General features: G+C 37.0%; 1 protein-coding gene across 1 annotated transcript in view; it reads left to right on the top strand.

Annotated features, from left to right (window-relative positions):
- DPYD (dihydropyrimidine dehydrogenase) overlaps positions 1–25334 on the top strand; it is a 518537-nt gene that overhangs the window by 266657 nt on the left and 226546 nt on the right. The window contains exons 12-13 of the mRNA XM_015812569.1: positions 1443–1627; positions 15390–15605. Of these exons, the coding sequence (XP_015668055.1) occupies positions 1443–1627; positions 15390–15605 (401 nt within the window). The remainder of the gene's footprint in view (positions 1–1442; positions 1628–15389; positions 15606–25334) is intronic.

The following is a 25334-nucleotide window of genomic DNA, read 5'->3' as shown; positions in this document are numbered from 1 at the left end:
GCTAGCATCCAATTACTAATTTTGCATAGTTAATGTTTTGAAAGCAAACACAGCCCATATTGTATCTACATTTTCATCCATATGTATATAAACCCACTTAATCCAAACCAGATGGAGGGTTTTCAAATTCAGAAGATTTAAATGTGAAGTGCAGTAAGTCAAAGTAAGTCATTTTCTTCTCCCTGAAAGCATCAGGTGCACAACTGGGTATAAACAGCTTCCCTCAAACTTCAGCTGCCATATTTTGCTTACCTTACTTCAACATTGACCTAAAAGTTTTAATATTGAGAAAGCCTCATTGGAAGACTTTCTTAGGTTTTCTTTAGATTCTTAAGTACTGAAACAGTATGGCTATGAGTATTAGCACCCAGGAAATATAGATTTTAGAGACCGTGTAATGTCCATATTGACGATTCGGATATGCAGCTAGAGAATTCAGATTCCTAAACTCTAACATACACGGATACTGCGATTCATGATTACATTACAGTTTGCAAGAAGCCTCTCTTATTGCCACAGCTGCTGAAAAGTAGACTGATTCTAGTGAAGCAGATGGCAGTAGTTATGAGAATCTTATGAAGCCAATTCTAAACTCGAGAAGTATCTCTAAAGCGGGGTATCTCCAAGCTGGCTCAGGAATTCTGGGAATTGAAGTCCACGAGTCATAAAAGAGCCAAGGTTGCCTACCCCTGCTCTAAAGGAACACCCTTGTCTATGATTGAAATAGATACAGTAGGAGACCAACTTCTAGGAATTATAAAAGAGTAAGATAGCCCACACTTTCATAGAAGAACAATGGGAATGAATATTATTACATATCTTTGTTCCCTTATGTGAAAGCTGTGGAATATAATCATCTAATCTACACTAACTCTCTAAACTAAGTCGTCCCAGACTTAAAGCCTGGGAGAGCCAGGCAAGAGACAGCTGTGCAAAGGTAGCAACCCAAAGAAGGATAAACTGCAGGGAAGTTGGGTTGCATTTTCGAGCATAAACTGTGCATGGGGCATTCTGCCTGTTAACATAGCAGTTCCATAAACTCCCAGTTGTCATTGTTAAGAAAATTACTGCAGGTTATTAAGCAAGGATATTATGTGGTCAAAATTTGTGACCTCCAGCCAGCTTTCTCACTGACTTTTCTTAAAATCTGATACCAACATTTCAATCAATCAATCAATCAACCAATCAATCAAGCCAACTTCTCTGACTGTCTTATTGGGTAAAAAAGACCTCATGCTGGATTTTGTTTCCAATTGCAAAGCATGAGCAGCAAGAGCACCCCAGAGTGATGGAAAGGTGCAGAATAGAAAAGCATATTACCATCAGAAGTAGTGTCTCTTACAATCTGCCAGTCCCTGATAAAATGCATCACTCAAGGATTGGATTTTTTTTTTTCGTTTTTTGGTTTTAAATCTCTTTCTTCGCCTTTCCTTTCATTACAGTAAAAGAAGCTCTGCATCCTCTCAAGTTTAATCGTTGGGGTCTCCCTGAAGTTGATGGGGAGACCATGCAGACAAGTGAACCAGGGATTTTTGCAGGTGGTGACATCGGTGGGCTGGCCAACACTACGGTAGAATCGGTGAATGATGGAAAACAAGCTTCCTGGTTCATGCACAAATACATACAGGTGAGTTTTGAGTGGGGTTTTCTCTGATGTTATCCATTTAATTCAGATCCATATTTAATTTTTAATTTAGTAGAGTGTATAATTAAAGATTGGCTAAAATATAATCAAGTCTAAGATTACATTGCAAGTAGTGAACAAGTTCAACAGAAAAAATTATTTGAAAGGTCAGATATTTAAATATGAGAACTTAAAGCATTGCTAAACTAAAAATAAGTTTATAGGTTGTATATGTTTCTGCTTGCCTACATGGTAGAGGCAAGTGCTCTAATTTGTTTTTTCACTTAATCAATGAGGTTTACTTTTACATATCAGGTCTACTTTCCTACCCAAATCCTGCATAACATACATATAAAAATTAGAGTAGAGCAGGCACTGTAGCTTATATGTGCCCTTCAGTCCTACTCTCAAGGTACATGATGCTCTTTCTAATGTATGGGTTTGTAATTCTTTCTCACTTTCTTCTTCCACCTTTCTGGAGAAATGTAGTACTTTAGCTAGACTTCTTTCCATAATGGGAAGCATGGATGAAATGGTAATAATAATGGTAGAAAATTAAACTCTGTAGGGTCACCTCCAGCCCCATTCCTATGGTTATGTGACCAACAACATTATCTTCTAAGGAGATGGAAATAAAAGGAATTATCTTCCAATTTCAATATAACTTCTACTAATCATAAGAAAAAGATAAGCTTTCTTTTAGCTTGCATAGCCAAATGCTCAAACAATTTTAATTAGATGGAATAAGCCATTTCGCACTGATAAAAATGCAACCAGCATCCCAGACACTTGCTTCCCATAAAATATTATGGGGAGATTGGACCCAAATCCAGAGCATACAGTCTGAGGTTCAAAAAAACTTAAGATGATGCAAAATTTGTGGGACTTGAATTAGTACAAAAGACTGCAAAATGTGATGCAAGAAAGAGAGGCAATTTTTTTAAAATAATTAGCAAACACATACAGAATATCAGAGACCAGGCAGTAGACAAGCATATGTTAAAGTAGAGAATCAGATTACAATTTTTCCTTTTTTATTTTATCTTAGAGAAGAAGTAAGATTTTTCTCATTTTTTTCAGCTATCTAGCCCTGACTAGCACCTGATTCCTGTAGTTCGTAATCTTCAATCCAAATTTTAGGAGCATTTCTTCACTTCTGTTGGGTTACCATAAGGTAACCCTCTAGATCAGGTCTTCAAACCTGGCCCTTTTATGACTTGTGGACTTCAACTCCCAGAATTCCTCAGCCAGGCATGCTGGTGAGGAATTATGGGAGTTGAAGTCCACAAGTCACAAAAGGGCCAAGTTTGAAGACTCCTGCTCTAAATTTCTGGCAAATGGTTCCATAACCTTCCTCATCTTTAGAACCAGAAGTCAGTTCCACTCCTAGCATAGTTCCTTCCATTTGAGCTTTGCTTGGCTCTTTTTCCCCCTGCAAAACAGCTCACCAAAACCATGCAGCTTTCTCCAGTATAGGTAGTCCTTGATTCATGACCATAATTGCCTCCATTACTAAGCAAATAATCACAGTCGTTAAATGAGACATGTGGTTGTTAAGTGAATCAAGCTCCTCTGTTGACTTTGTTTCTAGTAAGCCAGATGGGAAGGTCTTAAATGGTGGTCACGTGGCCCTGGGACAGCAGAACTGTCCTAAATAAATGCTGGTTGATCATGTAACTGTGGGGATGCCACAGAGGTAGTAAGCATGAGGACTGGTTATAAATTACTTCTTTTCATTGCTGTTGTAATTTCAGATAATAAGTAAAAATAGTTGTAGGTCAGGGACTATCAGTATCCATCTTGCTTACATTGTTTCTCACTCTCTCCTGGCGGTTCTTTCTTTTTGAACCCTTCCCTGATGATCTGTTTCCTTTCATTAGGCATAGAGTCATAGACCTTAGTGATCTTCTAATCCAAACCCCTGCCTGAGGCAGAAGACCTTATACAATTTATTTATTTATTTTTTAATCTCCAGCTATGGAGCACCCACAACTCTGGGAGGGAAAGCTATTTCACTGATGAATTGTTCTTGCTGTCTGGAATTCCCCCCCCCCCCCTTAGTTTCAGGTTGTATTTCCCTCTGATGAGCTTCCACCCATTGCTACTTGATCTGCCTCAGACACTTTGGAAAATAAGTCAATCCCCTTTTTTTCTGTGAGAGCCCTCAAGTACCAGAAGATAGTTGTCATATTATTGCTAGCAGTCATGACACAGTTTAGCCTCCGGACTTTTATCATCTTTGTTGTTCTTCTCTGTACTTTTTTTAAGGGCCTCATCATCTTTTTGTATCTTGGTGATTATATATCCCAGTTATCTCCTTTCCCTTTGTCTCAAGAAAAATATGTGTGTGCGCGCGCACACATACACACAATAATTACCTGAAGAATCTCCTCCTGGATAGGCTTAGGAAAAACTCTTTACTTCATCCCTTTCTGAGGTTAGAATTTCAAAAATGCCAAAGCTGTCATTCTTTGTAGCCAAAAAAAAAAAAAAAAGATCATGTAGGTCATGTTCAACATACATTACAATATACAGTATATGTTATTATGGATTCTTCCAACTCCATGCTTAGACACGAGGCATATCTATATTGGTGATGTGAGAGATGATGTGGGAAAGGAATGAAAATAATAGCAATGGCTGGGTTAGTTACAGCCTCTCAGCCCATGTGGCTAGAAATCTAGAGAAAGTATCTCAAAATATTCAGAGAGGTTTCTTCACTTTAATTAATTCACTGTAAACAAGGTTATGAAATTTCTATTATCATGTCCATGGTTTTGTATTTGCTCCAACTGAGCCTTACTGAAATATGTGTATTTTTTGCTTTCTTGGTCTTGCCCACCTCTGTGGGGCTTGACCGATGTTTGGTTGAATGTGAAAACAAGACGGTTTGCCCATTCATTACAACATCTTATTTGGGTAATTAGTGGTGGGATGACAGCTTACATATATTAATACAGAGCAGCATTGAACATATCATTTTTAAAAAAAAAATTCCTTAGCATTATCTTCTGGAACAGAAATTATTATGTATGGGATGTTATCACACCAGGAGTTTCTAAAATCCATAAAATATAAAACATAGGCACCTGAAAAGAGAAACCTGTCTATTTGTCAGATACATCTGACAGTCACACAAGAGATCAACAGGAGTTAGGGTGGAGAGCCTTGCAGAAAAAAGGAACACACTCAAGCAGATTCTACTGACTGCTTTTGAAAGGCTCATACATTCTGCCCTTTGATTTCACAAACTGACACTCTGGGACAATCCTTGTTTTAAAATTGCTTGTGACTTCTTCCTTTTTTTTTTTTTTTTTGAAACCATGGCCAAATAGAAGTATTAATTCTTTTGATCAACTTATTAACAACCACATTTTTAAATCATCTGAATGAATGCAAATAAAATTTAAATTATTTAAAGTTGCAAAATGGGAAAATATTCAATTAAACGTCTTTCATTTATACAGTTTGGTCCAGATATATTAAGGGTGTTTATGGCTCTGAAATTATTGTCAATATTGAGATATTGAAATTTGGATGATTCCAAGTCTATACTCTTAAATTATTTTTTTTTCTAAAAAAAAAATATTTAAGGTGTATTACTAGGTATTCATTATTTTATAAGAAAAAGTTGGAATATTCCACATTTATTAATAAATGGCTTAGGGGTTTAAAGAATATCTCTATGATCTTAAGATTAACAAAATATTTTTGGCATGTTTATTTTAATTTTTTGTACTCCTTTTGCAAAGATGGCCTGGTAATACATGCAAGGAGTGGTGCAAGGGAAATGTTAACATTTATCTGCACTATTTTCAGAGGCATATGATTATAGATTGTAGTGGCAAATATATAGTTAGAGCTGTACAGTTCCTTAAATAATGTTAGCACCAGGCTTTTCTCCTTGTCAAGTATTAGTGCAATATAAGTCGTAGAAGGGAAAAATGAGAGGAGCAGGAGCCTATGATGTGATGAAAAAATTGGAGCCATACTGAAAACTGAGCAATATGGATAAGGGTAGTTTGGTGTGTGTAAGAGGGTGTGGGCGAATGATTTCCATTTGTAAAAAAAAAAAACAAGGACAAAAGAGAGAATGAAGTGAAATAATTTATCTGAGTTCAAAATGATTCAAACTGTAAAAATGAGCAGGAAACAGAAACAAAAAGAAAATGAAAAAGAAGTTTTAAGAGTACTTCCGATATTCAGAAACTTTATACCTGCTGCAACTGAAAATTATAACAAACTATGCAAAAGTTCATAAAGCAAATGTTAACATTTCTTAGATATATACCTCTTGCCACTAGTCTGTGGATAGATAAATTGTTGCTTCAATTTGAGCTCAGGTTTCAGTAACTATGACAGTATCCTTATACCGGTAGTTTTCCAAAAAGCAGTATGGAACTGATTTGTCATTACTTTCTTTTAGTATTTTTTTCAACTTTTCATCTAGATTACAACCCTGGTATTCTCTAGCAGAGGGGTCCCCAACCACTGGTCTCTGGACCGGCATCAGGCTGCGGCATACTAGAAACCATGTAGCGCAAATAAGCAAAGCCCCATCCACGGAATGCAAGCATCATGCAAAATCACATCCCCTCCAGTCCATGGGAAAAAACCTCTCTCCAAGTCCCTGGTGCCCAAATGGTTGGGGGCCGCTGCTCTAGCATGTCATCTAGTAGGCAAAATGAGGGCATTCTTTTTCAAAACAAATATTTGAATTTAATTATTTTGTATGGTATTTTCACCCGAATATTAGCAGTTTGTATGTTTTGCATGCATTGCTAATGAAAACATAATCTAATTGTACTGAATTTTTGAATTCTGAATTCTTTGAATCTTAGAATTATGCATAGTTAAACAATTGTATTCAAACGAAACTTCTTGTAGCAGAAAGCCTGCAATGTTATTTGGATAAAATATTAAAAAGGATGCAGCCTTACTTATTGTTTATAGGATGGTTTAGAGCAGTGGTGGCGAACCTATGGCACACGTGCCAGAGGTGGCACTCAGAGCCCTTTCTGTGCGCAGGTCCATTAGGTCTCTGCTGCCGCCCGGAGAAGCAGCCCCACCCAGCACAAAGGAGGCAAAGCAGCCAGCTAGTAAGCTCAAGTAGAGGTGGTAGAGCATGCCCACACCCATCAAGCCAAAGGCCACCATGAGCAGGGAAAGCCGGATCCTCATCGGTGCCATGGCCCCCCAAACCCAGCTAGGATGGCGTGCCTCCCCCATCTATGCTGGGCCTCTTGCCCACCACCCCACCCACCAGAGACCCCCTGGGTCTCCTTCAACCCAGCGTGGACCCCACAGTTGCCCCCCATGAGCAACATTGAGGAGACCATGCCCACCCCAGCCATGCCCCCCAGTCTGCCCTGACAACCGCAGCCATGCCCACCCAGTGGGCCACACCCACCCAGTGGGCCACTCCCCCATGCCCCCCGAGGCCACCACAATGCTGATGTGGCCCTGGCACTTTGTGATAAATAAGTGGGTTTTGGGTTGTGGTTTGGGCACTCGGTCTCTAAAAGGTTCGCCATCACTGGTTTGGAGCATTTAGATTATGATGTTCAAATTTCCACTGATTCTAGGTCTACAGTACTCCTTTCAAGAGGCTTTGCATTGAGTGCTTAGAGGCAAAATATGTGAAATTAGACAAATTGTCTGTATGCTATCAGTCTCTGTCAGGGTTATTTTTAAAAATAGTTCTCTGTAAGAGTCTATCTGTGATACTTTGATTCAGAAGTTTTAAAGGAAAATAGATTTAAAACAGGAGAAAATAGATGCTTTAAAGGCTGTAGGTTTTTTTTAGGTAAGACCATTGCTACATACATCATGTTGTTGTTGTTTTTGTTGTTGTTATTATTATTATCCATCATAACATTCCTCAGTTTAGAAAGTGAACTGGCAGTAGATACGGATATGTTTAAAAGGTCTGTCAACTGAAGTAAAAATACAGTTTTTTGGGGGGTGAGGATCTGTTAGTATTGCAGCTAGTGTTAGCCACTTGATTTATGATTGCAAATATCACACATTTCAAATACTAAAAGCATGAAAGTATAATTCTACAATTCAGCTTGAAGGCATGATAACAATAAAAGAATAGAAGTTATCAGGTTTATTAGTAAAATCTAAATCATCACATCTTCCTTTAAATATCTGGTCAATGAGCTGAATATTAGTCATCAAAATGTTTACAATAAAATTAAACACAATTTTAGATTGAATCAATACAAGTATGGTTTCTTTGCATTATTTTTATTATTTCATGATCATAAAATAATAGTTTCCCTCTGCCATACTGAGTTCTGGGCATCTAAATTTGAGAAAAAGCTTAGAGAAACTCAGCTAGTCCAAAGAAATTTTGCAATATGATAAGGAGACTGAAAATTAAATCATATGAAAAAAGAAACATTAAGGAAATTTGAAATGTTTAGTTTAAAAAGATTGAAATGGTTTTGACTGAATTTTTTTCTGCCATTTGAAGGAATGTTATATATATAAAAATAATTTAATTTATTGGAAACCAGATTCCAGTTGAAGGCTAGGGTAAGCTTCCCAATAGTAAGAGTAGTTGACCCATGATAATGGGTCCTCCTTTACTGATTCTCTTCAAGTAGAGCAGTGTTTCTCAACCTTGACAATTTTAAGGCATGTGGACTTCAACTCCCAGAATTCCACAGCCAGCAATGCTGGCTGTGGAATTCTGGGAGTTGAAGTCCACATGCCTTAAAATTGTCAAGGTTGAGAAACACTGAAGTAGAGGATATATAACTATTGCTGGGAACACGTTAATATGGTTTCTATGCAGAGTAGAGTTGAAGTTGATGTCTTAAAGGACTCCTTCCAAATTTTTGATTCTGTAATTCACTACACAATGGACATAAGAGAAAACATTTCCAGTAGTGCTCCATCCAAATACGAAGTATTTAATAATCCTAATAATAATAATAATAATAATAATAATAATAATAATAATAATAATAATAATAATAATAATAATAATAATAATAATAATAATAATAGGAAAGTGATAAAATAACCTAATTAGGAACAGGCATGCATATCAACTTGCATTTATCTATTTAAAAAAGAGCCAGGTTTTATTTTGTTTTTGTTTTTTTAAAGGAAGGAATTCTAATTTAGAAATACAAACTGACTGAATAGACATACAAGCATCATTTATATGCTATGTCCTGGATAGAGTGAGTGAACTACCAATAATGTTTTCTACCATCCTCACCACTCTCTGCACCGCCTTCCTGTCCGAAGCAGTACTGCTTCCAAACCAGACAGTAGTGCAATATGACAGGATGTTCTCAGTTGTCCCTCCATAGAAAGTGGTAAGGACAGGGGAAGGAAGATGTACTTTTCTCATGCAGAAAATGCAGGTGCTGCTGTGCCCGCTTCACCAGGGTCTCACTGTTGAATGACCAAGCTAGCCTATTTATTAGCTGCACAGCCAGAAACTTGATGCTGCCAACCACCTCCACAGGTGAATCATTAATACACAGAGGTATGTGGTTGTGCCTGCCTTTTCTGAAATCAACAATGATCTCTTTAGTTTTTCCTATGTTTGAAACAAGGCTGTTTTCCTTACACCAGTTCACCAAATCCTCTACCTCCTAGTTGTAAGCACCCTCACTGTCATCCCGAATAAGGCCCATTACTGATGTATCATCAGCCTACTTCACAATATGGTTAGTGGCAAACCTTGCACAACAGTCATGGGTCAACAGGGTGAACAGCAGCAAACGTAGGACACAGGCCTGAGGAGAACCCGTGCTTAAGAGACATTCCTTCATACTTCATAATGCTTGCTGTGATAAACTTGTGGTAATGCCAATTCAGGATAAAGACTGAATCATATATTTCAATTGAAGTAGGTTTTGCTTTTGCTTTTAGTTTGTGGCTGTTGTTTTGATATTTTGTTTAAGTTTTGCAAATGCCTTGTTGGATTTTGATTTGCACATATGCCTCCCTGAAATATGAATATACTGAAGGCATTGGAGGAAATCTCATATAACTTGTCAATTGGAATTTTAGATCAACCATGCTTAATATTACAGTGTTTCCGTTGGTCTTTGCAGATTTTGAGGGGCTTATTCGACCTTACTATCTCACCATGAAGCTAATGGGAAAAGCCTTCCAGCAATCTTCACAGGAAAGTTTCCAAATGTCAAGTGTCATCTTTCCAGCTGCTAGATGAATGGGTAGCCACAAGGCATTTATTTGGGTGTGCGGTTTCAGTAAATCTGATTGCTGGGGTGGCAATTACTATAATTTGGCAATTGCTTTTCAGTATTTGGGCCACTTGCAATTTTAGTCATTGGAACTGAGGGCATTATTTTGGGACAGCTGTAATTTAAAGGCAGGTCATCATAGGGTGGTAATTTTTATTTTATTTTATTTTATTTTGAGTAGGGATAACATCTCAGTTTTTCTTTTTCATCTGCATATATACAGTATATTTCTCTGTATTGAGCTCTCTTCGGTGTAAAATGAAAATGTATTCAAAGAAGACTGGTACTTATATATTCTTCACTAACAAATGATTTCAGCTAACCCATTTCAACTAGGTTTACCCAAATCAGTCCTGATTCAATTTGAATTGGAGGCTTTATATTCAAGGAAGACATGATTTAATTCAAGTCTGTGATGTAATGTTTGAGGAGAAATTAGTCTGGAGTACTTTGATATTTGATTTGGCAAAAAAAATAGGACTGTGTTGAGGAAACTTCAAAATGTATGATTTTTTGACCTTTTAAAAGGTTTTGAAAGATGGCTGGATTAAACTCTTAAGTAACTGGTAGGTGAGATGCTGACCTGGTACTCTAAAACTCTTGCTCAAGATGTAAGATGCACCTTAGCATACTTTAATAGCAGACTGTTAATGTTACATTACATAAAATACTCTTTTTTGACAAATAATAGATGAACTTTTTTTGTATGATTTGCCAGAAGTTGTTTCTTTCAAATATTTTAGAAATAATTTGAACATAAATTATGGTAGGGAAAGAAAGGAAATAGTAATAACTTCCCTTTAGACATCCCAGTTTGTTTATTTTACTTCTGTAAGGCAAAATATGTATATCTCTTAGAATATGTTCCTCAGTCACTTGAGGAATTCAGAGCCACAGCATAATATATTGCTGTATAATACAATTTTAATTTGAATAGGACTTTCATATAATATGCATCGCTGACTGACTGTAAATAATGCAATTACAGAATTAAATAATAAATAATAGAGTAAGGAGAGCTGTGAAGGTATGAAGAAAAAAAGAAAAAAATCTGTTGGAATGACACTTTAAAAAAAGTTGGTTAACTAGGTATAGAAGTTCAGAAAAATATTGTTATATGTGCTGTAAACTCAGATAGAAAAAAGGGTATTGATGAAACATGTAATTTTTTGAAGATGTAGAAGGTAAATGCATTTGAACATCATACCATTTAGTATATTTCCAATAACAATGAGCAAGTGTAAATAAGGGATAGACATGTTTATTCTAATTTATTGCCAGGAATTTTGGTAAGTGAATTGTAAAGTGATATTCCTTTTATTTCTGATGTTTAGAGTATATGTGTCCCTGTATTTATACCAAAATTGCAGTACTCACATGTAAGAGGAAGGCACCATAGATTCATTTGTTCATTTATTAATTTGATAAATTTATATAGACGCCCATCTCGTATATGTCACTCAAAGTTAAAAACACAAATCAATACAAAACATTACTCCAAACATAACAAAAAAAATCTTTAAAGAAACATTAAAAACCATAAAATTCTCATTATCTGTAACAAGGCATACTTGATTTCCTCAGCAATGTAGCCACTTTGCAAGCTGCATCACCACATTACTTGATCCCCAGGCCAAATGGCAAAGCTGTTTCTTCAGGTCCTTCCAGAAAATCTGCAAAGCTGGGGCAAATTACACCTCAGGGGGTTGATGTTCCAGAGGGCTGATGTTGCTATAGAAAAGGGTCTGCTCCTGGGCCCCATCAGATGACATTCCTTCATGGACAGGACCCTCAACGTGCCCATCCTGCAGTAGCTAATGGGATGGGTAGATGTGATTGTGAAACGTGGTTTCTCAAGTCACCCAATTCAGGGGAATCCATGTTGGAATCCATTCCCATTCTCAAGAATCCAGAAATTAATAGAATGAAGTGAGGGAGAAATTTCAACTTTCTATTCTCCAACACTCTGTTGTAGGTTGAGATTCTTGTATTTTATAATCTACATACAGAAAACTGATATCACAGAGAAAATGTACAAACTTTAGTCTTCGAAAACCACAGGTCGAACTACTCTCAATGTGTAGCCTTCTCTTTCACTGGTCCCTCATTAATAGATTTCTTTTTGTCTGCTATTCATTTACCAGGCAACAATCCTAGTAATTAATCAGATGGAAACAGTTACTTATTCTCTTTCTTGCTACTGTCAGTATTCATTTGCTGATCTTATGTGATCAGAGAGTGGTGTGCCCTATTAAAAAGGCACAACTCTTTTCTCTCACATACAAACCTTCTAGAATACACCACGTCACTTCTCTTACTTTTTTATATGCATCGTTTCTATTAGATGCCACAGTTTCTTTGATTGTTATATCCAAGCCTGAGATAGGTTGCTGTGAACCATCACTGCTTATTTTTCAAAAAAACTATAAATATCCTTTCACTGAACTTTAATACGCTTTTAACAGGATTTGGCTTGCTGTGCTGCTGCTGCGTTATATTGCATGTTGTAATTTGCTGTTAGATACTGACTATTTTATTATTGTTCTAATTAGTGTCTATAAATAAAGTTACTTTCATTAGAAATATCAAAGAAATATGAAAATAAATAAATAGGAGCCAATCATTGCATATAGTCAGCCATGTTAGCCCAAAGTAGAAGTAGGAAGTGGTTCGGATCTTCATTACTTTTCATTACACTAAAAGCTTGGTTCAAAGTTGAGTAAGTAATGAACATTTAGAAGGATATGATTTGATTGAATATAAATGGCTAAGCTAAAGATATCTCTAGAATAGGGGTGTCAAACTGCCGGCCCACGGGCTGGATGCATCATAGCAAAACCACACCCACCCCATTGCTGACAATGGCAAAAAAGTCGCAATACGTCGTGACACATCACGTGATGTTGCAAGTTTGACACCCCTGCTCTAGAATGACCTCTAGAAGAAATTATAGTTATGGAGGAATACTATAGTTTTCTGTTTGGCTCACTGCAAGTTGTGATGTAGCAATATAGTTTCTGAGACTCACTTGCTTTGTTGAAGGGGGATATGCCTGAATGTTTAGGAAGGAATCTTATCTATCTAAAACTGAAGACTTCTTCATATCCTCCAACGATGGCACAAAGATGGACCACTAATAATTTAAAAAGAACATATCTTCATAGAAGGCAACTGCTCCAGTTTTAAAGTAGCATTCTCCCTCTTTTCTCAACACAAATTTGGCTATTGTTGGAGTTACAGTTAAAGTATGGTGCAAACCACTGACTGGAAGCTGAATGCTTTTATTATGCAAACTAATATGTTAAGTATTGAAGTTGAACCTAAGCTCATTTAATAGGGAATGAGTAAATTCTTCCATTAGTCCTAACATAGGAGAATCTGAGAGAACTGCTCCATGGGAACAGAGACCTGGTAGGTAAAGAATCAACTCTTCCCCTGGCTACTGCTCCCAAAAGGCAGCTGGCAGATCCAGGAGACTGTTGCTTAGTATAGAGAGAAATTTATCAGCTTGTTACCCAGTTTGGATTTATTTTTAAATATGGGTTTAAGCCTACTCCAGAATAGTGCTGTTCCAGAAAAGTATTGTTCTAAAATAGAATGTCAAAAAGGCTGTTTTTGAATGCATCTATGCAGAACCAGGGGAATTGTTAAAATTTGCCTTCTCCAGATCCATGCCCACCTCTACCCCAAGTTGTTGAGAGAGACTGGTGGATGCTTTCTTGCTGGTTGGTGACATTTGGTGGGAGAGAAAAATAAGTCAATGAATCCATTAATCACTTTACTTATTCCACATTAATTTTTTAGACCCAGCATTACTCCCCTCATTACCGAGGCAAAACTTTTGTGCAACCTCAGGAAATGTGCACTGCATTTTAATGTGACTGTGAGGGAAAGTCCTAATATATGCTGTCATTTAACCCCTGTTATACCAATATAGTGTGTGACTGGTGGGAGCTCTATATATGTATAATATAATATATGAAGATATTTTTATAGGAATTACTGTGCAAGGTGAGGCAGATTGCTGTTAATAGCAGCAAAAACAAAAACAAAAAGAAACCAGAACTGGAAAAGGCAATTGGAGATTATTCTGGAATTTTATATGATGAAAGTGAAAAATGCAGAATTTGGAATAGTACAATAATAACAAAATATGAACATTGGGTTACATTGTGGTGAGGGCTCTTCTGCACTGCAGTCTACACATCTATCTCGTAGAGATTATCCACATGAGCAAAAACGTGATTCCTGCAGCAATATAGATTCATTAGCTACCAGGTAGACAAATGCTTTGCTTTGTTTTCATTGTTGGTGTATGTAGCTGTACGGTTTTCTTTATCATTATAAAATAATGGTACAAATTAGAGGATGCAATATTTGCCTATAAATGTTAGGTTTATATCTTTGTGCAGATTTGTTTTTTCTTTTGTGATTTTTGCTGGTTTTGTATATAAGTAAAAATCCAGAAATTGGGCTCATCTTTCATTCTAGAGATTATTTATTAAACTCTCAAGAAGTTTAATTCCACTGAAGTATTTTACAGAACACATGGAAATGTTTGCTTTTAAAATGTCTATATGCACCTATTTTTTAAAAAAAAAAAAAAGTAAAAGAGAAGGAAAAAATATCTTATTCTTATAAATGTGCACATTTTTAAAAGAGAAAACAGAATTACTTCCAACCTAAAGTGCAATAGAATATTTTCTATTCTATTCATTCCGTGTAGAAATGAAGAGGATCATGATAGTCCCCAAATACCTTCCATGTTTAACATTCTGGCTGGCTATTAAGGTTGCCAAATAGTTCAAAACATTTTCCATTCTGGTGCTTAAATACAGCAATGTATGCCTTTAAGCTCTTGAAGTTTAAACATCTTTATAGTTCCAATTTTTTATTTATATTTGACAAGATATTAAACTGCTCAACAGGCTTGGTCACTGGGTTACCCTGATACGTGGTCACTGGGTTACTCTGATACTCCTATTAAGAGTAAGTATCAGGGCTGGCAAATAGAAGAACAGAGCTTGAAGCACACACGCTAGATAGCGCAGCAATACACAGGCAAACTAAGATGAATAAGGGGGTGGGGAGGGACGACTGGGAGCGGATGAACAGCGGATCTCCAGGCATCCACACACGCACAAAGAAAACAACAGCAATTGGAGAGGAGAGGACAACTTCAGAAATGGCCCCTTTAAGAACTACACAGCCGATGCTAATGGGCGGACCAATGGCCCGATCCAGGGTCAAAGCGCAGAGGCAGCCAGCCACATAAAAACGGACTCCCGGATCCAGCATTTTATACCCTGACGATGTCGGTAGTGTGGCCGACGAAAGCTTGGTTTTGTAGATTAAACATTTGTGTTTATGATTTTATCCTGGTGATCACCTTATTTTACTTCACATTATGTGTATACTTGGGATTCGTGTTTTTAATACTATTAAGGACAAATATATATATGCCCACTCATTTGAGGAAGCTATATTTGAATAAAGTGAATAACCTGTTGTTTTGTTTATTCCCACAGTCTTTATATGGTGCCTCAGTACCTGCTGTACCTCAGTTGCCTCTTTTCTATACATCAATCGACTTGGTAGACATCAGCATAAAAATGGCTGGGCTTAGGTTTTCAAATCCTTTTGGCCTCGCTAGTGCAACGCCAACTACAAGTTCATCAATGATCCGCAGAGCTTTTGAAGCAGGATGGTCATTTGCACTCACCAAAACGTTTTCTCTGGACAAGGTAATGACTTTTGTGGTCGTTTGTCTCTGTTCAAATAATCTCCCATTTATTGCATTTATCTTATTTATAATAGTTTTCCAAGACAAGGTCAAAATGAACTTAGGCTTTTGCATTTTTCTGATGAAAATTGAATCACAGTTAGAATCACTGAAATGTTTTTCCTGTTCTAGATAGGAAAACAGCAGAGGAAAAAGATTTTTTTTTTTAAAAAAATGGAGTCCCTGTGGATTTTCTTTCGCTAGTCATTGCCGATTATACAAAAAGGATGTAAAGTTCTATTATTCCCATGCAGGATTACAGCAGACTCTCATGCTAGTTATTTGTGAATAAGTAATCATACAGTGCATTCAAGGACAAGTTACCATTCACATTGTACACTACTGGCAATTATATATTCTTTGGGATATATTTTTATCTAGAGATAAAATACCGAAGATAAAATGCTAAACTTACCCTTATTGTGGGGTCTACTTTCAAAGACGTCCATATCATTTTTTACTAATAATACAGTGGTCTCCCATCCAACTACAAACCCACCCAACTTAGCTTTTTGAGAGTATGCAGCATCTAGGTCCTGTAGCTCACAATAGGTAAAGTTTCTATTTATTACATACAGTACACTATATAATGTCTAACGTTGATTAAGATCAGCCTTTAGTCAAAAGTCAGGAAATTAAATTCAGGTGTCCTCCCCACTTCTCAATTCATCTGCTTGATAACCCTAGTATTGTGATGCCAGTCACATATGGTATAGGTTTACAAATGATTCTCTTTTTAAGCATGCTTCAGATTTTTAAATAGGTTAGACTGGATTATTCCCATCACTAAATTATGCTCAGCAGTCAGTTCTTCTGGGTTGCAGGAACTTACACAAAGCTGGATCTGGCTAACCATCTCTTCTGCTTTCTAGACAAAGGCAATCTTTGTTCTGAACAACAACAACAACAAAAATTGTCGTGATAACACAACAATCCACAAACATGATTAAAGTTGGATAAAAGCAGAAGGATTGTATTAAGGATATCCATTGATGGTGACTTTAAGGCTTATTTAACAAATGTCTATGGAGATTTTCAGTCATCCAGGTCATGGTTGTCCCAAAGGTGCTTTTTCAAGAGGCAACTGGACTTTCTTGTTTTTCTTTGAAGATGTTTCACTTCTCATCCAAGAAGCTTCTTCAGCTCTGACTGGATGGTGGGGAATGGAAGGATTTATACTCCTTGCAGACAGCAGGTCATTTGCATTCTTTTAGAGAGTCATTGAGGCCACTTGGAGGTTTAGCTGTGTCTTCAGGGTCACCTGAGTAATGCAAATGGGTGTGGAGTCTTCTTAGAACTGTTGAAAGGACTGTGTTGTAGACTGAAGATAGATGATGTTGTATCCCTCCCCCTCTGTTGAGCAAGGGCCGTGCAATTTTGACATAGGTGGCCTCTTTGACCCCTCTTTCAAATCACCAGTCCTCTCTGTCCAAAATATGGACTTTGTTGTCTTCAAAAGAGTGGCCTTTGTCTTTTAATAGCTGAATCTCGTCCTTATGGGTTTGTTCTCCTATGTTGTGCGATGCGTTTATGAAGTGTTTTGTTTCCCCAATATACAGATCTCCACCTGTCTCACTGTATTGTACTGCATATTGCTCAGTTTGTGTCTGGATGTTTTATCCTTAGGGCGGACAAGCTTCTTGCCTATTTAACAATCACATTTGTAGGCCAGTCACTCATAAAGACTGGACAATGTGTATTACATGTATTGTGTTTAAGTTATTTTGGAATGCATGTGTTTACTGTATCACTGACTAGGTGCAGTTGGCATGCTTAAAATCAGCCACAATTAATACTAGTCATGTCAGATACGATAACCTATGGTATTTACATGGAAGCAATTGCTTTAAAGATCCTCTTACTGTCCCTATGGATGGAGGAGAAGGGAACAAAAGTGTGTAAACTTAGGAGTTGCTATAGTTTGCAAAGATATATTCTAAAAGTAGATGGGAATAGGATCTAAAGTATTCTGGATATAGGCTTTAAGCCAATGTGATGCAATAATTTATTTTCACCTTGAAATCCAAACTCCCCCCAAAACTAAAAACAAAGTTGGCACTGCTTATTCTGGAGATACCATGGCAGTATCAGAAGATATTTTGGAGACGGAGTTTTGCAGGGGAGGATCTTAGATCTTATTGTAAGCCATAGTGGGTGCAAGATATCTATCCTGATGCTGTCCAGATGTTTTGTACTAAAACTTCCAACATTTATAATCATTGGCTATACTGTATTTAAAGACATTTGGAAGACAATGCATAGACCACTTATGTTCTAGAAGGTTTCACATGACATGGAAACAATAGTTGAAATAATTTAATTGTTCTGGCACAATCATATTGTCTCTTCTTAATGTCCATGGCATGTTCTTGTTTAGAATACTTTCAAAACAGTGATCATCTGTGTTACACACAAGACTGAGGTAAAGCCCGAAAGAATCCCAAGACAGCTTGAAATCAAAATATACTGCTCACAAAAATAAAGGGAACATTTTAACATGGAACTGAAGGAGTTTGCGTTCCCTTTATTTTTGTGAGCAGTATACATTTTTTTGAAGTTATTTCCCTGTTAAACACAATCTTTTTAAATGTTCAGCTAATTTAACCCTCATTTTCAAACCTGGGGTTGTCCAAATGTTGCATTATAATTGCAGTCTAACCAGAATTATGTCTGGGTCACTGAAGCAGTCAATTCTTTAATTATGATTTTGTAATAGCAGCCAGAACCTACTGTATTTCCTGCTATTCACCATATTTCCAATGATCCACGTTCCACCTTCCAGTAGGTTTGCTTTTGTTCTACCATTGTGCTTCTTTTAGTTTCCCTTGATGCTGTCTCACCAGTGCAGTGCCTTTTATCGTATGGATATTACTTCATCATTCATAAAAATCATGTGTACATTTGCAGTCTCCCATTTATTGGCTGGAGAATCTTAGTTTATAGGATTTTAACATAACCTTTGTGTAATTCCATATAACAAAATACTAGGTTTCAGCCATATGACCAGCATCCTTCAATCTGATATTCTCAAGAAAGACTTCAACGCCAGGTTGGGTATGTCTATGTAAGGCTTCTCCCTGCTACTGAATACAGGTAGTCCTTTACTTATGACCAGAATTGAGCCTAAAATTTCCATTAGTAAGCAAGATAGTTGTTAAGTGAGTTTGCACCCCATTTTACAACCTTATTTGCCATGTTTGTTAAGTGAATCACTACACTTGTTAAATGAATCATGTAATCATTAAGTGAATCTGGCTCCCCCCCCCCTTGACTTTGCTTGGCGGAAGCTCGCTGGGAAAGTTAGGAATGGTGATCACCTGATCCTGGGAGACTGCGTGCCAGTTGCCAAGCAACCAATTTTTGATTATGTGACCAGGAGGATGCTGCAATCCTTACAATGGTTGTAAGTATGAAAACCGTCCTAAATCACTTTTTCAGTGCCGTTATAAGTTCGAACGGTCACTAAACAAATGGTTTTAAGTCGTATGTGTAAAAATGAAGTGTCGCCTTTCTGTTACTCTTCAACTTCATATTCCAAAGAGGCAAATTATCTTATACATACAATCTGCACCAATCCTTTGACATTTATTTTAGTTGTCCTTGGGCAAAGAACTAATCCCCATGTGGCATTCCTGGTGGTTTGAATTTGAGATCCCTGCTCTAGAGCCAGGTTACCAAATCCTGGAGAAGTTACCTTAATTTTTCCCTCATTCTGTCATTTGTAAACATTCTTCTGTTCTGTACTCTATTCTGGGATCCTCTGTTCTAGAAAAGAAAAGAAATCACTGAATTTAGGGCACAGGAATACACTGAAACCTAAAATCTTATTTCTATTCCCAAAAGGGGATGACCATCCACATTGTATACTAGAAGAGCCCGTGATATGTCATTTTCTTGCTTTTCTTCCTACCAACATCATTATAGCTTCCAGATCATTAATACAGGTCACAGGGAAGATGTTGCTCCAGGGAGCCGCAGCCAATTAATTTAGACAATACTAGACTAGATGGCCTAATAACTTGTGTGAATATAATATTATTTCCAATTACTACAATGAGCTCTGAAGTGGGGGCTTGATTCCCTCCGAATCGTGGTCCCAGGGCAAATTTTTATTCCTTGAATTGCTATTTGCATTGGGGTCCTCCAAACAACTCCAAAGGAAGATATCCTTGGGAATCTGTTGAAGAATAGTGAGCCAATTTTTATTTATTATTTATTTATTTGTTAAATGTATTTGCCACCTGTCTTCCCATGGAGCTACTCTAGGCAGCTATATACTATTTCCATGAGGAGAGACAGATAACTAAAAGATGGGAGGCACAGACCTAGATTATTATATGAAAGGAGGAAAGGACAGCACCTATATTCTTATTGTCCATCCAGGCAATCGTATGCTTTCAAACCAATGCCAAAAGAGCATTTTGCTGCAAGTTGTATCCATTAGTGCTTCAGCACTGGAGGTTTTTAAAAAGAGACTGGACAGCCACTTTGTCTGAAATGGTAGGGGGTTGGACTAGAAGACTTCCAAGATCCCTTCCAGCTCTATTCTGATTGATTGATTGACCATTACACAACCCATGTGAAATCTCACAAAGATACTGCAAGATTATGGTCTTCATAATTTTCTCCCTTTTATCTTCCCTCCAAATGCTTTTGCATCTATCTTTCTTTTCTTTCTTAGTATCAATCATCCCTAAGCCTATGTTGATAGCCAGGGTATGATTTTTATATGAATGGGAGAAAAGACTTGAGAATTCAATATGATTTATCCTCATTTTATCTTATTTATAAATCACCTCATTTAGTTCTGAATCTGAGAAATCATTTGAAAAAGGCAAATCACACCTCGCCCCCCCCTTTTTTTTTTTTTGTATTGCTAGCTGAAATGCTGTTTTTCTTAAATTGGTATTTCTGACACATTTCCGGAATCATCTTTTTAAATGTCATCTTTTAAAATGTTTGTCATTCAAAATATAGTGATAGTTGGCATACACATGCTAGTGCTTGTAATCCATGACAAGTTTTGTAAATTTTTGGAGGACGGCCAGTGTTTGTGGCCTCATGAGCACTTCTAATATTCTGAGGGTACCACCTCAAAAGGTGGCAAGGATCTAGGGAAAAGTAACTAAATATGATTAAACTGAATACAAATGTATGCTTTTTAATATAAGCTGGGTTGACAAGATCAGAAATGAGGAGGTGATAAGCCCCCTGGGAAATCATCAAAACAATTAAAAAATGAAAATTAGAATATTTCAGACATGTGATGCAACACCCAGAAAAATACGGCATACTCCATTTAATCCTCCAGGGAAAGATTGAAGGCAAATGAGGTCCAGGCAGAAGAAGAACATTGTGGCTTTAAAATCTAAGGGACTGGTTTGGACAAAACTCAGCAGCACTTTTTCGCGCGGCTGCTGATAAAAACAGGATTGCCAATGTGATCGCCAACGTCCGATAACGGATATGGCACAAGAAGAAGAAGAAGAAGAAAATACTTTTTAATAGTGACATTTTCTTCTCTTTTTAAATTATTTCTTTAAAAAGATGAATAACAATTGAAGGGTAAAATTCCAAAACAAATTTGGATATAATTTACATGTTATATTTTCTTTTCTCCTCCCAAATATCTAGTATAGGACTTCAAAGCTTGTTTAGCCCTCAAAGCTTGTTTAAGTGCAAAGGAACACTGACCTGCGTGAATGTCACCAACCATGTTAAATGTACACCCCACATACATTTACAAAGAAGCACTGGTGATGTGGAAAAGTGATTGTTAGCTATTTCTTGCAAAGTAAAACGGCAGCTCTTGATGTGAAGATGCGATGGGAGATATAATAGTAATAATAGCGGCAACAGCTAGCGTAAGTGACAAAAATATGAAAGCTTGATATCCTTTTGCAAAATTAGGTGGTTTTAGTATAGATACTGTCCAACTCTAGAATTTGAATCATTGGGGGAGATTCACCAGTAGATTTAAAATGTGCTCCACTGTTCCTATCAAGTGCTGATGATATACGACTCCTCAATCAGGTTTCTCCAGTGTTGTAGGGAAGCCTGATGTCACCAATTGGAGGCAAAGATACTGCTATTTCACAAATTGCTGGTTGTAACACTGGTCAAAGGTCTGGCTATTAATGAAAGATTTCGAAGGCTTCCATTCTATCACTGGAAACTCCCTCCTGGCCGTTCATTCATCTCAGGACAAGTCTTTACAACATCAGGAAGGTTAAAAAAAAAACAACAAAGTAGAGATGATGAAATTGGCATGGAGACGGACCGAGAAAAACATAGACCTGCTGGATTCTAAGTCCCTCTGCTTCCAAACCAGAATGCACGTCAGCTCAGAAGCTGGCCTATCTTCATGCTTTTTTGTGTGAATTGTTTGTGGTGGGGAACGATTATGCATGAAAAGCAAATCAGCAACATTTGTTCTTCTACCTCAGTGGTTCTCAACCTGTGGGTCGGGACCCCATTTGGGGTCGATCGACCATTTCATGGGGGTCGCCAAGCAAGGCTGTCCACCATTTTTTTCCCCTTTTCCGGCGGGTGCCTTACCTCCCTTGGGCTGGGCCAGCTGGTGGTCGGCCTGCTCCGTCTCTGCCGCTTGCCAGCTACGCCTCGGCCAGCGCAGGGGGCGGAACCACGCATGCGTGGCGCTCCCGGGCAGGGAAAGTCCTCGACTTACGACCGGTTGGGTAGTCCTCGACTTACAACCGGTTTAGTCCTCGACTTACGACCGGTTGGGGTCGCGGCATTAAAAAGGTTGAGAACCACTGTTCTACCTAATCAACAGGAATCTGGCATTGATTAGATACTGCATTCCATGCTTGAACGTGTGGGGGAAATGTTGAGGCTAGAATCCTCCATTCATTCACTATGATATGTATTTAGCAGAGTATAAATATATTTAGAATCAAGCCCATTAAGAGTACCTAAGGACAGGCACTTAAGGCCAAAAAAGACAAGCAAAGTTAATTAAAAATGTTATATGTGTAAGCAATATAACAATATCCTTATATATTAGGGAAGGAAAAGGTAAAGGTATTCACTGTTCTAGTAGGAAACAGCCTAAAGGAGTAGAACTAACTCTATCAATATTCCAATTAGGAGAAATCTGAGCAAAGAACAAAAAAAGGAACAAAAAGAAAGTTCCTGGCATGCTGTCCGTAGTCCTAATTCTCTTGGTGGTGAATGGAATAAAAGCAGTGTCCAAGACAAAGTAGTTTTCCTCTGCCTGCTGGTGCAAAATATAATAAACATTTCCCTGTATTTCATGGCTTTCATATTAGAAACCAAGGCGGCACTTGGTATAAAAATACCTTGTTCTGATCAACAAATTAATGGATATGACTCACACAATTCAATTGAAAGTTGGATAACTGCAGTATTTCTTTATTAAACTATACATTGCAGCCACAGGAGATAAGACAAAAATATTTTTGTTTTTATTTTTTCCTATATAATCTATATAATCTATATATAAATAAAAATGTAAATGTTCGTTTGTTCAAAATCTTAAATCTCCGAAAGTTCTTCACCAATTGCTTTGAAATTTTGACACAACATTGCATTCGAATACCCGCGTGTTTTTATATACCTACTATTATAAAGATGAAACATCTGTGACAGGTAAAAACAAGCTTTTTTGAAAAACAGCGCCATCTGTTGGATGTAAAAGCAACACACGCTATGGAACAACAAAAAAATATTGTATACCCACAAGCATTGTGAAATTAAACATATTACAAATGTGCGCTTTCTCTTTTCTTTCTTTTCCATTTAACCAGACTGAGCCACAGCAACGCGTGGCCGGGTACAGCTAGTATATAATAAAAATAATAAGAAATGCAAAAATATCATTCTAATTTTAGACAAAGAGTATTTCAATATATAGTAGTGTGAACAGAGTAGGAATATTAAACACCAAGAGATGATACCAGAAATATTTTCTTTGATTTTAGCTGTTTCTTACAATGTAATTCTGATTAATCGGAGAAATCTGTCTTCACTCTGTTGGTGACATGCTTTGATTTGTGATGCTGTCACTTTTAATAACTTAGAGAAGCAGTTGCTTTTATTAAATCTCCCTCGTTGAAATAAAAATGTGGAACAGTTTCTGCTGAAATCTCCAAGCATTCTCTTTGTCTCTCTTACCCCCTAAACATATATTGGCCTGGTTCACATGACAATAAACTATAGTTTAGTTGTTACAAAAGTGAGCCTGAGTGAATTTTAGACTTGGGCTCTTTCACTCCATTTAAGGATGACTATGAGGAAAACTTCCAAAACTGAAATAATAGATTAACTATTATTTGAAATGCAGTCTGGGTTGAAGCAAACCAACCTGAGGCTAAAATTTAGGAAGCTGGCCCAGTAGTATTTGAGACTGTCTGAAAATTATTCCAATAAAATTAAACTGCTGAAAAGTTTTGTACCCAAATGCAGCATCTACCTGATGCAATATTTTATCTAATAGTCTCAGAAATCAATGATTAAAGCCCAATTCAGCCTTTAGAAACACTGTCTGTCTCTGTTTTAGAAGCAGAATGCAGAGTAAACACATAACAAGATAGATGGTGTGACATACCTGTAAAGGTTGCTTGCCAGTTAGAACCATTGCCTGAATGAACAAACTAATTATGCTAAGAAAAAGCATTTCTCCATAATATAGATACTCAGATTCATGCTACAGCTAATAGTGTTTCCATAGGGACCAATATGGGTGACAACTCTCTTTCTTTTGTAATGCTAAGATCTGGAGCACAATAGCTTGCACTGTCCTTTGTAATGTCAGTGTTTCTGTTGAACTGAACTCACAAAATAAAAAGCCCATTTTCTTTGTCTCACAAGTAATTTACGAAATACTTTAATTACAGTTTAAGGTTTCGAGTCAGCTTGTCCCCTATCCCTCCAAAAACGATTTAAAACAATATTTAAAAAGGTGAAATTCTTGAGGTTTTTAGTGCAGCTAAGTTTGTTCCGTGGAGTTTGTTAGAATATGAAATATTAATATTTTACAATTCGGTTATAGGGATGAAGTTCAATTTGCCTAGCTTGCATGTGATAAAATAAGTATATGCTTATCATGGGAGTTGCGTGAGAATTAGAGCCTGTGCCTAAACATCAGCTTGAAATTTTATTATCTTATATTACTGACAGTGTTTCCCTTGTTATTTTTCTAGACAGGCAGCTGAATATTGCACAGATTGTATATTTATTTATTTATTTATTTGCAGACTATTTAGAACACCTTTGTTTCCTTTTAAGAAATAAACTGAAGCAAGGTTTTGAACTGGTTTTTGACTGTTGTTCTAGTTTTTGTTAGAGAGAGAGAAAGAGAGAGAGAGATTTTAGATACTAAAAAAAAAAAGTCTAGTCCGCAATGGCCAGAACCACTTAACTTGCAGTTAAATGCCAGCTGATATCTCAGTAAGCAGAAATATTCTATGCTTTATTTTATAGTTCCTATGAAAACCCACAGCTTTTCCTTGGAGAGACAAATAATCAGATAGTTAATGTCAAATGAAAAAAACGGGCTATTTACATTTCCACTAAGTACCCTCAAAGAAAAATAATAATAATACCAATGTTATATTTGAAAAGAGGCATGGATGGAGGGGGATGGCATTTTGCAAGTTATCCTTACATATGTTGTTGCTTCAAGATAACATTGCTGTTTTAAAAATAA

This window comes from Protobothrops mucrosquamatus, unplaced genomic scaffold (genome assembly GCF_001527695.2).
Source record: "Protobothrops mucrosquamatus isolate PMUCROS unplaced genomic scaffold, P.Mucros_1.0 scaffold96, whole genome shotgun sequence".
NCBI classification, from domain to species: domain Eukaryota; kingdom Metazoa; phylum Chordata; class Lepidosauria; order Squamata; family Viperidae; genus Protobothrops; species Protobothrops mucrosquamatus.
The sequence above is the reverse complement of the archived record's forward strand: the minus strand, read 5'-3'. Positions and strand labels throughout refer to the sequence as shown.